The 14,278-nt window shown below is 41.2% G+C and overlaps 1 protein-coding gene across 2 annotated transcripts; it reads right to left on the bottom strand.

The window, feature by feature from the left end:
- Nucleotides 1-12,617: 12,617 nt before the first annotated feature.
- On the bottom strand, nucleotides 12,618-13,587 carry LOC4816335 (cilia- and flagella-associated protein 299). 2 transcript variants are annotated; one of them, XM_015181128.2, is made up of 3 exons: nucleotides 13,492-13,587; nucleotides 13,122-13,435; nucleotides 12,618-13,067 (listed from the first exon to the last, which is right to left on the bottom strand). In XM_015181128.2, the coding sequence occupies exons 2-3, from the start codon at nucleotides 13,425-13,427 to the stop codon at nucleotides 12,663-12,665; spliced, it is 711 nt and encodes a 236-aa protein (XP_015036614.1). In that variant the 5' UTR covers nucleotides 13,428-13,435; nucleotides 13,492-13,587; the 3' UTR covers nucleotides 12,618-12,662. The 2 variants fall into 2 exon arrangements, with proteins under 2 accessions (XP_015036614.1, XP_001355979.1); XM_001355943.4 differs by having other exon boundaries at nucleotides 13,122-13,432; nucleotides 13,492-13,581.
- Between the last annotated feature and the right edge of the window lie 691 nt (nucleotides 13,588-14,278).

Raw genomic sequence — 14,278 nt, 5'->3', positions numbered from 1 at the left:
GAAGTGCCATGAAGGAGTCATCTGAAAAGGAAGAGGTTGGTGTTGGAGTAACCCAACTTTTTTTTGCCTCTCCACCACCCCCCCCCGCTCCCCCCCCCCTGTCTTAGAGGGGCAGCGGGACTTGCCTTTCCTTTTGCAGAGGGTACTGTGATTTTTCCAGGCGTTTGAAAGGCAGAAAAATGTATCAAGGTCTTAAATATTCCCTAATGATGCCTGATCATCGATACAGTCAGGTCTATAAGGCCAAGTCCTTGTACTATCAGCAGGCGATGGACTGCATATTCCCGGACTTTTTTCCCTGTAGTTTTTTTTCCTGTTCGTCCCCAGCTTGTTCGTTTTTTATTTGCTTTGCTGCTGTAGTTCTGGCTGTCATCATTCCGTTCATAATACTCAACGTCATCAGCGTCTTTTGGCTTTGCACTGCGCTGATGGGCGACAGGCAACTGAAGTGCACTTTTGCGGATTTGCCTGATGATTTGTGTCTCTCTCTCACTCTCTCGCTCTCTCCCTCTCCATTTCTCTCTAAGCATCTCCAACTGTCGCTCTGTCTCTGTGACTGTTTGTCAGCCTGCTGGCTCTTCAAACTCGTTGTCTCGTTGTCTGTTTGTCTTGGCCTCCACTTCACATTCACATGGCCACAGTCGGGGGGGCCGGGGGCCAGGGGCTGGTTGCTGGCTCCCCACTTGAGTGTTTTGTGTTTTGGCTTAAATTTTGACTTGTCTCCCAGCTTGTTTGCTTTACAGTTGTTGATAAATAGCACACATACGAGTATGTGCAACTAAATGAATTTATGGAGTAATTGGGGGGTAATTATCAATTTATTAAATATGAGACACAAGCCGGCAATAGATTTGCCTTTAAATATTAAGTATTTATTATTTAGAGATGGGTTTTTGGTTGAAGAAAATTGCAGTAAGTTCTGGAAAAATTCTAAAAATTTCAACAACCGATTTTAGGCATCAAGGCAGCATTTTCTTTTACAAGTATTTCAAAAAGATAACCTTTGCACCCTTACCATTCCCAAAATTAGAAAAATATGTAGAGACAAATATTTTAATTATATTCCTTGTATTATTTTTTAATTTTGAGATCAGTAAACCTTTGTATTTGTGGTGAAAAAATATTTAAAAATGTACTTTTTACTCTAGTTTATTCCTTTTTCCCTTGCCTTTCAATAAATTGGTTAAATCTTTTCGTACTTATTAGTTAGTCACCAATTTAGGGGTATATACCTTGCCAATACAGAGTAAAAGTTAAACTTTTGGCAGATTAAATCATTTCCTGTCGAAACTCATCCCAAAGATACACTCACGCACACGAAGGAAACTTTTCATCGGCCAAAGTTTTGACAAGAATTTCCCCCTTTCCTGGCTCTGGCTTTTTCTTGTGTCATTTTTTTCCCTCCTCCTTTCGGAGTATATTTTACAGACACACACACACACACACAGAGAAACACGACCGCACACAAAGTCACTTTGGCATTAAAAACTAATTTTATTTCTAATTAATTTTGACGTCTCGTCGTTTGTGGTTAAATATTCGGGCACGCGAGCAAAGACTTTCTTTCTTTCATTGTGGTGCGGGTGGGGCTTCGGAGGGGGGAGGGGGGGAGGGGGCGGGGAGCTCTGAGGCAAAGTCATTAAAAAAGTTGCCAAAAGACTGGGTGAGCAGAACTTTCAGCACGTTCAAAGGGGAGTAGAGGAACGGCTGGCGGGTTGGGGGGTGGTGGGTGGTGGGTGGCGAGGGGGGACTTCTTGTGTATTTAGTTGTCAGCCTCGGCTTCGGCTTCGGCTTCGGCTTCAGCTTTTGGTGGCGGTGGTGCACATTTTAAATGCTTCAAATGAAATTAACAAAGAAAAAGCCGTAAAATGTCACCCCAGCAGGTGTGTACACACACACATCGTATATCTGACACACACACACACACACACACACAGAGAGAGAGACGGACAGACAGAGACAGACAGACACCTATCGCCCACAGACAGAGGCGTACAGGGGGTGGGGGTGGGGGTGTGTGTGTGCCACGGCAACGCCTTATCCCCCGCCGGCTTTTGGTTAAATTTTAAATGAAGTTGACTCTTTCTTTCAAGATGGGAAATAAAGTTCCTGTGGTCATGAGGCTCTGGTCTGAGGGCGGGTCCATGCCGGAACAGCTTACATTTCGGTTAAGGGATTTCACTTCTAAGGCCGGAGCCACCGAATCTGGGGATAGCCTTGGGCATTGGTCTTTGAAAAAGTGCTCCAAATGTTCACCAAAGTTCCATAAAGGGTCCATAGATTCGTTGATCTATCACCAGCAGCGCTGCACTGGTCGATGAAGGATTCCATCCACGAAATGGCAGATTCCTCGCCAAGAAAGCTGGAAATTATTTATTAACAGGAGGAAAAAGAAACGTTACAGGCCAAAGGCAGGCCATGAAATTTCTAGTCCCCAATGAGACTTCTCCAATCGAGTTCTCTAAATAGTACACTACCTATAAAAAAGGATATTTATTAGTTTGGGCGGAGAAACAGTGCCCCTCACAGGATTTCGGAAAAACAGATGTAAATTCCGTTGTTAAATCCGAATAAATGTAATTCTATTACAATTCTTTGTGAGCTGAAGATCTAAAAATGGGAATTTGGGAATATTTGTAGGGAAGTGAAGGTAGGTCAAGGTAGGCAGAACGCCAAGACCTTTACACCTTATTAATAAGGAAGTGCCTCCTAGTTTGTCCGTGGCAGGTTGTTTAGCTCCCAATATTTAGTTTTTTAGGGCTGGAGTTAAGATCCCAGAGAACCTCCACCCCGCTTGGATTCCTTCTCCCTACAGATGTTCCGTAATAATTTAGAAAATATATTAAAACCCTATTCCTCTCAGAGGAGACCATCCTTTAAACTCCCTTTATTATAAATATTTTCACCCCCAGCCCGGATTAAGCCATTAACACCACCCCAACACCAAGTCCGATCACTCTTTTGTCCATAAACGCATTGTATTTTTTGTTACACGCTGTCCATATCCTAGAATATATATGCAAATAGTGTGGTTGCCATTCCCCGCATAGCGCCCATTGTAAACAATATTGTCAACAAACACACACACACACACACACACACCCACACTGCGACGGGGACATGGATAGGCGGGCAAACAATGGCTGCACTGGTGTGCGTCCATTTAATTTCGGTTTGCTCAAAGGCCTCGCAAGGGCCCATGGCAATGGCAATGGCATTTTTGATACGAGCCGCCGAAAAAGCAGTCAACGATTGCTCGACTAGGGGTATGCCCTTTGCCCTTTGCACTTTCACTTGAACATTTTCGATCAATTTTGAAGATTTTATGGAATTTAATACTGAAATAAGCTTTGTCCAGGTTTTTTCGAGCCTTGAATTTTTTTTAGGGGGTGTTCGAAAAAACCATCCACTCGAACAATAAAACCCGAGGTCATTTGCTGGAGCGCTTAGTGTCAGCGTTTATTTGTTGTGTGCGTTTTATGGCTTTATTAAAACTAATAAACAATGGCAACCTTTTCACTCGGCGTAATGCTCAATCGATTGCCCCCGAGAGGTGGGGGGAAATCGGCTTTTGTTTCCAGGGGTGGGGGGGGGGTTTCTTCTGCCGACGCCGCGGCGTTAATGTCTCCGCTGCGGCGAGCCCTTTGTGCAATTAACGCGCGTAATCCCCTGGAAACGGCGACTGATGCGTCAGCGGCGTCAGCGGGTATCTCGGTTTAAATGCATTTATTTACGTAAAGCGTGTAAACAATTGAGCAATGCACCGCTGTCGCCTTTCGCGAGTAAGTAAACAGACACGACGCATCTGACGCGGCTGAAATATTCAATTAAAAGTTGTTAAATGAAACAATTACAAAGCGACCAACAAAGGAACACGCACGTCTCCACAGTGGTATTGGTGGGCTTTCAGCTGGATGCATGCGCGCAAATGCATTGGCAGATTTAAAGAGAGATTATAAAGAAGGACAGAAACTACGCAGCAGAGTTTTCTATAACGCCTTCACCACGCGAGAGCGAGAGAGAGCCGTCGCAGCCGAGTCAAGGTAGACGCCTCCGCAAAGCGCTCTCTCTTCAAGCATCGAGTCAAAGCGCTCTCAGTAATGCTGAGCGTAAAATAGGAGAGCTAGCGGGACTACCTTGTATCATGAGCCGAGTGTTGCGCGACAATGTTGAGAGAGAGAGAGCAAGATCAAAAAGGAATTGCTAAAGGTGAGCGAGTGGAGGATGCACTGCGTGAGCCAAGAGAGACTGGCAGACGGTGCTCGGCATATTTAGAGAGAGGAAACCGCAAGACGAAGAGTTCCCTGCCCGTCGGCCTGTGACTTGTATACATGTATATACACATGTATATACACATGTATATAGGAGTTGATCTATGGAAAACTGAACTTTTGAGCCCGAAATAGGCTACGAAGCTCATAGAAAATGAATCAAAATGGAAGATCAAAACAAACTATTAGGTAAACGACTAACAATTAAAGGATAAATACATTCTGGGTACCTTTTCGTGTAGAAAAATCTCTTGAAATACAGTCGATCCACTCTAGAACGCCACCTGTTCCACTGTACGTCTGCTCTCGGAGGTGTGATGCACTTAATTGTGCCACAAAGTGAGTTATTCATGGAAATCGATGAAATTTTGTTGCCTCTGCCTCGCCTGTTGTTCTTGTTGCGGTCTGTTTGCCAGCTCGGAAACGCGCGGACTTTAATTCAATTGTTTGAGCAGCAACAAAAGGCGGCGGCATACAATTATAGCGCACTGTTATGCTGGGAGTTTACAAATGTAAAAATTAATTAACTCCACAGGGAATGCATTCAGCTGGAAAATTTTGTATAAACAAAAAAATAAAATGAATCAAGTCCGCATCAAGTCAAATGGAAAATGGGTATAAATAATTCAAATCCACTGCAGTTCCACTCAATTCACACAAAAGAAACAAATATGTTGAGTAAATTGGATTTTTAGGAATCGTTTTCAATTTTCGAAAACATTTTTAATAAAAGACGGCCATGAATTTGGGGAAGCAATGGCCAGGACCCACTTAAGGCCCTAATATTTACAGCAGAATCCAAAGAAAAGGTGAATTTTAGTTTTCATTAAATCTTTAATCAATTTAGCATAAATTTCCTCAAACTTAATAGCCATATTCATTAAGCAAACAAATTTAATTGAAATTACTCAAAGTTGCGTTCTTGAAAAATACCAAACACACATTGAAAAATATTTTTCCGGGGCTGTGGTTGCGAGTGGACTTTGAAAAAATTCTCAAAAATCAAGTGGAGTGTCCTTTTTATAAGAAAGAAATAGGGGTCCCTTTTAAAAGTCGAATACAATACCAAAAGACTGAATGCCTGGCCCCGAAAGCACTCGATAAGGAGCTATAGCATCCCGTTCATCCTCGGATGTCTTGGAAACTTAATGAAAATATATTCTTGTGGCGGCAAAGCAGGCTTTTGCCAGCTTCATTAGCCATACAAAAGTTGGGTGTACATCGGGCCAATATTCATCTTAATATAGCCCGTCTTTTCGCCTTTTCATGCCACAGCCAGACTACACTCGTGCCCCAAAATGTTTGCTCCACCTCCTCCTGCCACAACCTCTTCCTGCAGTGCCTGCATCTTTTGGGGCACAAACTTATGCCGCACATTTTGAGCGTCGCCTGCATATAAATTAATGAGAATTTATGTCCCGAAAAATATAGAACAAACAAAGGCTTCGCCCCCCAGATGGGGGTCGGGGGTTTCCAGTGCATTAGGCAATGAAGGCGCCACCAAAGGTTGCATATATCATTCGAGGACAACAGCAGACAACAAATGCAAGAGAATGAGCAAATGTCATGCAACACAAAATGGAGCTACGAGAAATTCCAACTAAAAAATCAATTTGTTAAGCTTCAAATGGGAATTTTTGCAGAGCGGCCCCCAGAGAGGGGGAGAGGGAGAGTGACTGCCGTTAGTCAGATAATATAGAGGACGTATGCTTTTGTTGTTCGGGGGAAATATTTGCTGGGATAACAAGCAAGGTGTCTCGTGTCCTTTACATCCTTTTCGCTCCTCCTTTCTGTCCTTTTTCTGGGGTACAAAATGACTTTTCGTGTTGCTTGCCAAATGGTCAACATTACATTTCCTTCTCCCTCTCCCACTCTCTTTTTTTGTTGCATGCAGTTTCCTTTTCCGTTACCCCCCCGCCCCCTGGACTTCTTCGGCACTTTGCATGTCGTCACGCGCTCCGTGTCCTGCACTCCAAATGCACTTATCCGAACAGCAGGTCCTGCTTCTGGCTGCCATTGTTGTTCACGTTATTTTCTTGTTTTTTTTTCCGCACCGACATTTTGTAGATGTTTTGTCGAAAATGTCAACAAAATCCAGGAGGCAGTGGGCGAGGACACATTAATAGCATATTTACAGGGAAGTTTGTTCGTTGTCCTTTTCAGTGTATGTCCTTTTTGCCACATCATCAATTACACATTTTACAACTTCTGTGTTTCTTCCTCGGGGCTCGAGTGTGAGTCCTGGCAAACACTGAGGGAACGACTTAAATACTTTCTCAAGTATTTTCGCTTTTTAATAGATATTTTTTTGTATTTATTTATTGTTGGAATTTCTTACATTTCCTTTTTGGTGCCTCTTTTGGGGACTATGTCCTCCTTTTTTTTCGCTCAGTGTACATGCCACGTTTGGGTCACTAGAAAAACAGACATAAATCAAACATTTCCCACGTTGCGAAACAATTTCCGACTTGAGACTTTTCTCTGCCTCTCCCTCCCCCCTTCATGTGAGTATTTTATGTCTGATGGTCTCCACTGTCTATCTTTTGGCTGAGTTTTATTTATGGCATCCGCCAAAACACACACACATACACAGACGCTCAGAGGCAGGCCGACAGACAGACAGACAGACATTTGATAAATGCATAGACAATACGACTTTAGTTGGGAAATTTACAATTGCTTTTTACTTGAAACATAATTGTTGTTTCTGTTGTTGCCGCCAACGAACCGCCGAGACTTGCAACGTTGTTGCCCTGCCTTTGAATTGCATTTTGATTTGTGGTTTATAAGCTTTTGTGTGGCTCATAAATTTGGCTTATTCCCGATGCCATTATAGCTGTGTGGCTGTGGCTGTGGCCAGTGCAAACTTTGTAAACTGCCTGCAATTGAATCACAAATTTAATGGCACATTTTACACAGTCGCCTGTGCAGCGCCACACGGCGTATGCGTACTATTTTCCAATATCATTTTATCGCTTTGATTGGCATTATTGGTTCGGTTTTCGTGTCACTGAGGGCATTTCGTTGGCTTTGAGATTTTACCAGCACGAAAATGGATTTTTGAATTTATATTTAATCATGCGTAAGGTTTAAGTGGGCGCATAATTTAATTATTAATTGCTTAAAGATTCAAAAATATATGCGGGCCAAAACTGTGACCTGTTGGAAGGGATTTATGGGGACAATAGGCGCCTAAGGTCCAAGTCAGAGACAAGTTTGGTGGTTAGTAAAGATAACACGACTTCCGTTAGTTACTTGGCTTAGTATGGAATCATAGATCAAGAATATTTTGTATGTTTGGTATTACACAACTTGGTTACAAAAAAAGATAATATTTTTACCTTTTTTTTATTTTTAAAATAAAATTCACTGAATAACTCTATAATTACTATTTATATTTTATTTTATTATTTATTATTATTTTATTAATTATTATTATTTATTAATTCATTATTATTTATTTATTCATGATTATTTATTTATTTATTATTGTTTATTTATTTATTATTATTTCTGTATAATTATTTATTTATTATTATTTCTGTATTATTATTTATTTATTAAATTAGTTTATTATTTATTTATTTATTATTATTATTTTTTTATTATTATTTATTTATTTATTATTATCTGTGTATTATTATTTATTTATTTATAATTATATAATTATTTATTATTATATATTTATGTATTTATTAATTTATTATTACTTTTTTTATTATTATTTTTTATTATAATTTATTTATTTATTATTATTTGTGTATTATTATTTATTTATTAAATTATTTGATTATTTATTACTATTTATTTATTTATTATTATTTATTTATTTATTATTTATTTATTAATTTAATATTAATTTTTTTCTTTATTATTTTTTATTATTATTTATCTATTTATTATTATTAATTTATTTTTTATTATTTTATTTTTATTTATTATTATTATTATTATTATTATTTATCTATTTATTATTATTAATTTATTTTTTATTATTTTATTTTTATTTCTCATTATTATTTTAAAAAAATCAGAAATAAGTGATTTTTTATTTCTTTAATAAAAATTGGATAATATACATTTTTTCCGATATCGTTAAATATGTTTAATATATGAATTTTGGTGTATTCCATGCTGCCGTAATATATTTCCTTATCATTGATTTATTTGGGTAAAATTTTCATTCAAACCTCGTACTGATTCTTAGGAACAAAAACTTTGAAGGATTAAATATATTTCGATCGCCATGGAAGCTAAATTTGGTAGCTGCCAATCCAGAGGAATTATCAGTATTAGGCTTCGAAAAGATACAGCCAAAGCCGATATAATAAGTCGAGAAACGAGATACGAATGGCGGGATAGCAGGGCCATTGGGGGTGGGGTCTGTAAAGCAGGCATAACTAGATCTTCAACCACTTGGAACTCTCCTTAAATTATTTAAACTTTAAGAAAAAAAACTTCATGCTTGAACTGAAGGATTTGTTGACTCTTGCGACTCTTAGTCGAATAATTCTTGTTTATTTCTTGAACCCCCTCAAAGACTAGACTTCTCTGTCGACGAGTCAATAATCTTTAATTCTGATGGATGGCTGGATGGATGGCTGGATGGATGGCTCACTGTTGCTGCTTGTTTGCTAATTATTTAACTTTCGTGGCAGCTCCGGAACTTTAACTCCACTCACTTTCCTGGGGGCGTGGGGGAAGGACCTCCTTTCATGATTTCCAGCAATGCGAAAATGTCAAAGGCCACTCTCTGAAAGAGGAGCAAAAATGTTATTTGCTGGGCAACATTTCATTCATTTTCTTGCTTCGTTATTTTCATTATTGGTCACATTTTATGAGCTTTGTTTGGGGCAAGGGTGGGGGGCCGTTGGCATTTGCGGCATGCACCACGCCCCTTTATGGCGGCGCCGCTTTATGTGTTTATTTCGGGGGCCCAAAAGGGTTCGGGCCGGGCCCTGCTCTTCAGATGCCAGATGTCCAATCTTGAGTGCTTAAATTATTTATTAGCCATCTTTTTGCGACAGCTTACGACCTTATGAAATATTTCTGTGTATTCTTCTGTCCAGACAGCAACAACAAATGGAACATGTGGCTGCTTAGGGGGTTAGAGGGGGGGTTGGGGGGCTCCAGTCATAAATTATTGACCCATGGCTCAGGCATAAATCCAATCATCCTGACAGCAAGTCATCGTGGACAGGATCTCCATATTAATTAGGCATTCCCGGATATGGATTTCCCCATGAATCATAATAAAATTCATTCGAATGAGTTCTAAATACGATATAAGGGAAATTTGGGGCGAATTTGTATGCCAGAATATCCTTTTGAAGGATTATTTGGCTTGCTGCCTGTTCATTCATTGCCCCGAACTCTTTGACATTCATTCAACAAGCTTTTTAATTATTCATTGGGCTTATTGTTTGCACATTTGGCCAATTAAATTAACCGCCATCGAGAGCCGCCGCAGCTGGCACAAGTCATAGATTGGATTTAAAAATAATAACAATAACAAATAACAAATGGAAAACACTCGATAAACGACTGATTGACGTTTGAAGGACCCTGAAACGAGGGGACTAATGAAATTATATTTGTTCTTCTTTTCGGCCAAGTCCGAGAGGACACACACGGCTGTGTGTGCAGTCTGGCAGTAAATTGTAAGTTTATTTCGGATGAAATTTATTCAGCCTCTAAAATGTAATCTCAATGCAGGCCCAGGCGGCGGCAGTCCTTGTTGTTTTTGGGGGCAGGCCCTGCCCTGCCCGGCCCGATCCTGTCCTCTCTGTGGACTCGACCAAGGCAAGCCGAGCAAATATTTATTTGGACCTCCCCCCCCCCCTCGCCAGTCCAGGCTAGGTCCTGCCAGGATATTCCGTTTGCACCTGCTGCAGCTGGAACTCTCGATGTTTGTTTTAATTGAATTGTTGCTGGCCCCGAGAAAGGGACCAAAGTGAATCTGCAAGTTATAATTTAACAGTTAATTGTTTATGCAAATTAAATTGTACTGCATTTACGGGTAGGCGCCCCTGCCCCTGCCCCTGGCACTGCCACTGCGGCTGGCATTTAAAACATAACTTGAATGCAAATAAATCTATTATTTATTTGGCTTTGCTCTGGCAAATGTCCCTCTCAATAATGCAGTTGTTTTGCTTAAACTTATCCGAGATAATGGAGTGCTGGAGATAAATTCTATAAATGTGGAAGTAATTGGAAGACAGCTCTAGAAATACATGATTTATAGTTTTTATTTTTACTTGGAACTGTGCTCGGTATTGCGATATCTAGTGTTAGTTGCAGCATCGATACACTCTGTGGCAGATACCAATAGTATACATATATCGTATAAGATATAGAGATAAAATGGAAGAGAAAGTGTCCATCGAAAAGGACTTAATTTTTTAATAATAGTTCGAGCCAAAGCAAAATTAATAAAGATATACAGTCGAACTTCTCTATTACAAATTTCCCCTTGAGATCCGCTCTATGGAAGCTCGACTGTACCTAAAACTTTCGAGATCGCCCCGTGTTACATACGGGGCTTCCTCGCACCCCAAAAACAATCCATATCGCTTTATCTAGACGGCCTACAAATCAATGCCAGAGATTATATTATCATAAAGATTTATCTATATAAACTATGTATCTGCAATGGCTTGAAGTCCATTACTTTCCAAACCACTTTCAAGTAGAGTTCTCATACAATTTGTTTTCCATTTTGTTTTCTATGGCTCTGCCTTTTCGGTGTTGCTTTTCGTATCTTTAAAAATAGCAGATCCCAAAAACTGTGATCCTTTTTGGAGGCCGAAAGGTGCTCCCTTGTATCACAGGAGTTTGTTTGCTCTAAAAGATATAGTCATTCTCTACGATTCTGCGTTTGGCCTTTTTTCGTATCTCTAAAATTGTGGATGCAACAGATTTTCGTCCATTGTAGGGGCGGAAATGGGTGTGGCGAAATTTAGAAACAAACTCGTCTCGGTCCGATACATTAGGAGTGTGGGTACCAAATTTGGTTGCCCTAGTTCTTAGAGTATCCGAGATCTAGGCGCTCATTGGGATGTACAAACGGGATTGACAGACAGACCAGCACAAGCCTAATATATCCCTATACTCTTTGAGCATCGGGTATATTATTAATAGACTTTTAAATATACAGCGCCGGACTTCAATGTAGGCACAGCAGTAACTTTTCAGTTTACGGCTGTTTTCCATCGCTTTTCCATTGCGATTTTCAAAAGAAAAATAAATTAATAATACAAATAAATATATAAAAATATAAAAATAAATTTAAAAAAATTGTATGCTATTAATTAATCAATTTTCTATAAGATTGGCTAATTTTTATAGTGGTGACTTTATGGCATTATTTAAAAAAAAAAAATGTTAATCGTCAATCGTGATTTTAAATGCCACTTTTCTGTTTTACCTAATATTTTCCAACTAATAGCAACCACAGACAATTAAATTTTAAACATTAAATTTATGTTTCCATTCCGAAAACGTTTTGCTCAAACGGAAGCCACAATTTTTGAGTTTTTTTCAAAATTAAATCGTAACGTTTTTGCGAATCATTGTCCCTTTAATTGCCAATAATTTATTAATTACTATTAATAAATATTATTCACTAATTGATTATCGCTGGCAAAGGTTTACACTCTCCCTCGGATTCATGGTCCCTCTCAGAGGCCCCCCACATTATGGAAAATGCTCATGGAGAGGGGGGGGACAATGGTACGATTGTTGGACGTAAGCTGGGCGGGCAAATGAGCTGTTGGCCAGTCAACAAAGCACTTGAAGTTTACCGATAGACCGATGGAGTGACTGTTGGAACGACAGGCCGAAACAAAGCCGGGAACAAACAAAGGCAAATGGGCAAACAAAACCGTGTGGAAGGCGTGTGGGAGGCGTTTGGGAGGCGTGTGGAAGGCGTGTGGGAGGCGTGTGGGAGGCCGGAGGCGTCGACACTCGAGACAGTCGGCCAGGCCAACAGCCAGGCGACAGTTAATAGATTTATGCAATTGAAGTGCCTCCAGTCCACCATAAACACAACAAAATGCCATGGAGCTTGGGTAATTTCCGCTTTCTGACGTCCAGTTAGGGGGGAGGTGGGAGGGGGGGCTCCGAACCGGGTAGGACCTCAAAATGTCCATCAAAAACGTCAGCAGGCATACTCGTAGCTGTGGCCAGGCCTCGGACCACGGCTGATAAGATATGAAAAGCAATTTACGTTAACTGTCAACGACAAATTCCAACCCCGAGGCCATAAAGCTCCATAAAGGCCCATCCGGGTACCCGTCCCGATCTGCAGTCGTGTGGACGGCTCTCGTAGAGAGTATCTTTTTGGGCTTAATTTTTAACCGCATTTACCCGTAATTGGGGTTTATTGACACGTTAATTGATGCGCCGGATTATGTGATCGAAGAATATGGCGTGGCCGTAGATGGGCGAGGCGTACATCGTCCGTCGGGCGTTCTTCGAGGCGGGACAGTCGCAGCCGACGTTGACGCAGATCATCTTGTGGTCGCCGCGGTGCTTCATCAGCAGGCTGTGGGCCCCCTCGTTGACCACCTGGAAGTTGTCGCTGTCGTTGTACACCACCCGGTTCTTGTACCAGTTGTAGTGGCTCAGGTGGTGCTTGCCCGGCTTCAGCTTGACCGTGCCCTCGAACACGCCCTTCCAGTCCACGAAGTACTTGGAGCCGGTCAGGAAGCGCGACTCGCGCAGACTCTGCTCCAGATCGATGAAGCCCGACACCTCCAGGCCTACGCTGGAGCGCATCAACAGGTAGACGATGGTCTGTGGGGTGGGGTTTGGTGGGGGTTTCCAGATGATTCCAGGGCAATCACTCACCGACAAGTGCTTATTGAGCAGCATTTTCTCCCGTTTGGCGAACTGCCTGAGCACGCGGTCATTGTTGTTCAAGTAGTCGCCGAAGAGCTGTAGCCCGCCCAGACCCCGCGGCTTCAGCATGTCCATCTCCTTCTGGCGACGATCCTTGTACTCCTCCTCGGTGAGCAGCCCGCCCAGGCAGCTCTTCCCGCAGGCATTCTGTATCAATTTCCGCTGGAAGCTCCAGTTTCGCAAATACCGAACGTCATTGGGAGTTATGAACTGGTCCAAATACTCCCCATAAGAGTGGAACCCCAGGAGGCTCATGGTGACTACTAAAACGGTCTAGTTTAGGCATTACGATGAAGGTTTTATTCCATAACCCAATTACCTTTTAGTAAACCCAAAGAAAACGGGGAAAAGTAAACAAAAAATGTGTTTTTGTGTTGTGTTAGTGTGGGTGTGAATCAAAATGTGTTGTGTATTTGAAACCAATTTGAAACATTACCGAAAACTTATGGAAAAAGGCCTGCTTCAACTAAGAAGAAACATTTTTGTGGAAAAAATCTATTCAGGATTGCATACAAATGTCGGTTTTTCGTTTAAATCTTAATCCACCGTCGCGCTTTCAATTCTATATTCTCAAATCTCACAGCGCGGCAACGACGTGGTTTCCACGCTCTCCCGACTCATTTTTGCGCTACTACTCTGAGTATTGCCTAGCCATCCCTCTAAGCACTAATTTTCTGCGACGCATTTGCACTGATCGCATCTTTCTCTTTCTAACCCACCCACATTCCCGCAGAAGAACACGCTCAAGGCGCGCTCTCTTCTTCTTGTGGCTTTTGATCCTCTCTGAGCGAGTTGACGCTCTCGCTACGCACTCTCTCACTCCCACCCACGCAGCAGTGGCACAGACAGCGGACGAGTATAAGCATGCAAAGCAATCGGTCAGGCATTGGACAATAACAAACGGTAAATCGCAAAGAAGCAACAAGCAAGCAAGAAAACACGGCGAAACATTTCGCAAAGCACAGCTACGAATACACTGAGAATAATATTAGGAGCCCACAAAGCAAATGTTAAATATATAATATTTGTTACTTGTTAAATTGGTTTCGAGGGCTCGAAAAATTAGCAGCAATTTTAATCAAAAATGTGCCGCACAATTAATTAAA

This window comes from Drosophila pseudoobscura, chromosome 4 (genome assembly GCF_009870125.1).
Source record: "Drosophila pseudoobscura strain MV-25-SWS-2005 chromosome 4, UCI_Dpse_MV25, whole genome shotgun sequence".
NCBI lineage: Eukaryota > Metazoa > Arthropoda > Insecta > Diptera > Drosophilidae > Drosophila > Drosophila pseudoobscura.
Note: the sequence above shows the minus strand (reverse complement) of the source record. Positions and strands in the feature narration are given on the sequence as shown.

What these genes read in the sequence shown, in the direction of transcription:
- LOC4816335 (XM_015181128.2), bottom strand. Translation starts at nt 13,427, where the DNA reads ATGAGCCTCCTGGGGTTCCACTCTTATGGGGAGTATTTGGACCAGTTC. An exon ending in TGCTCAATAAGCACTTGTCG is followed by an intron (nt 13,068 to 13,121) that starts GTGAGTGATTGC and finishes CCCACCCCACAG; the next exon opens with ACCATCGTCTACCTGTTGAT.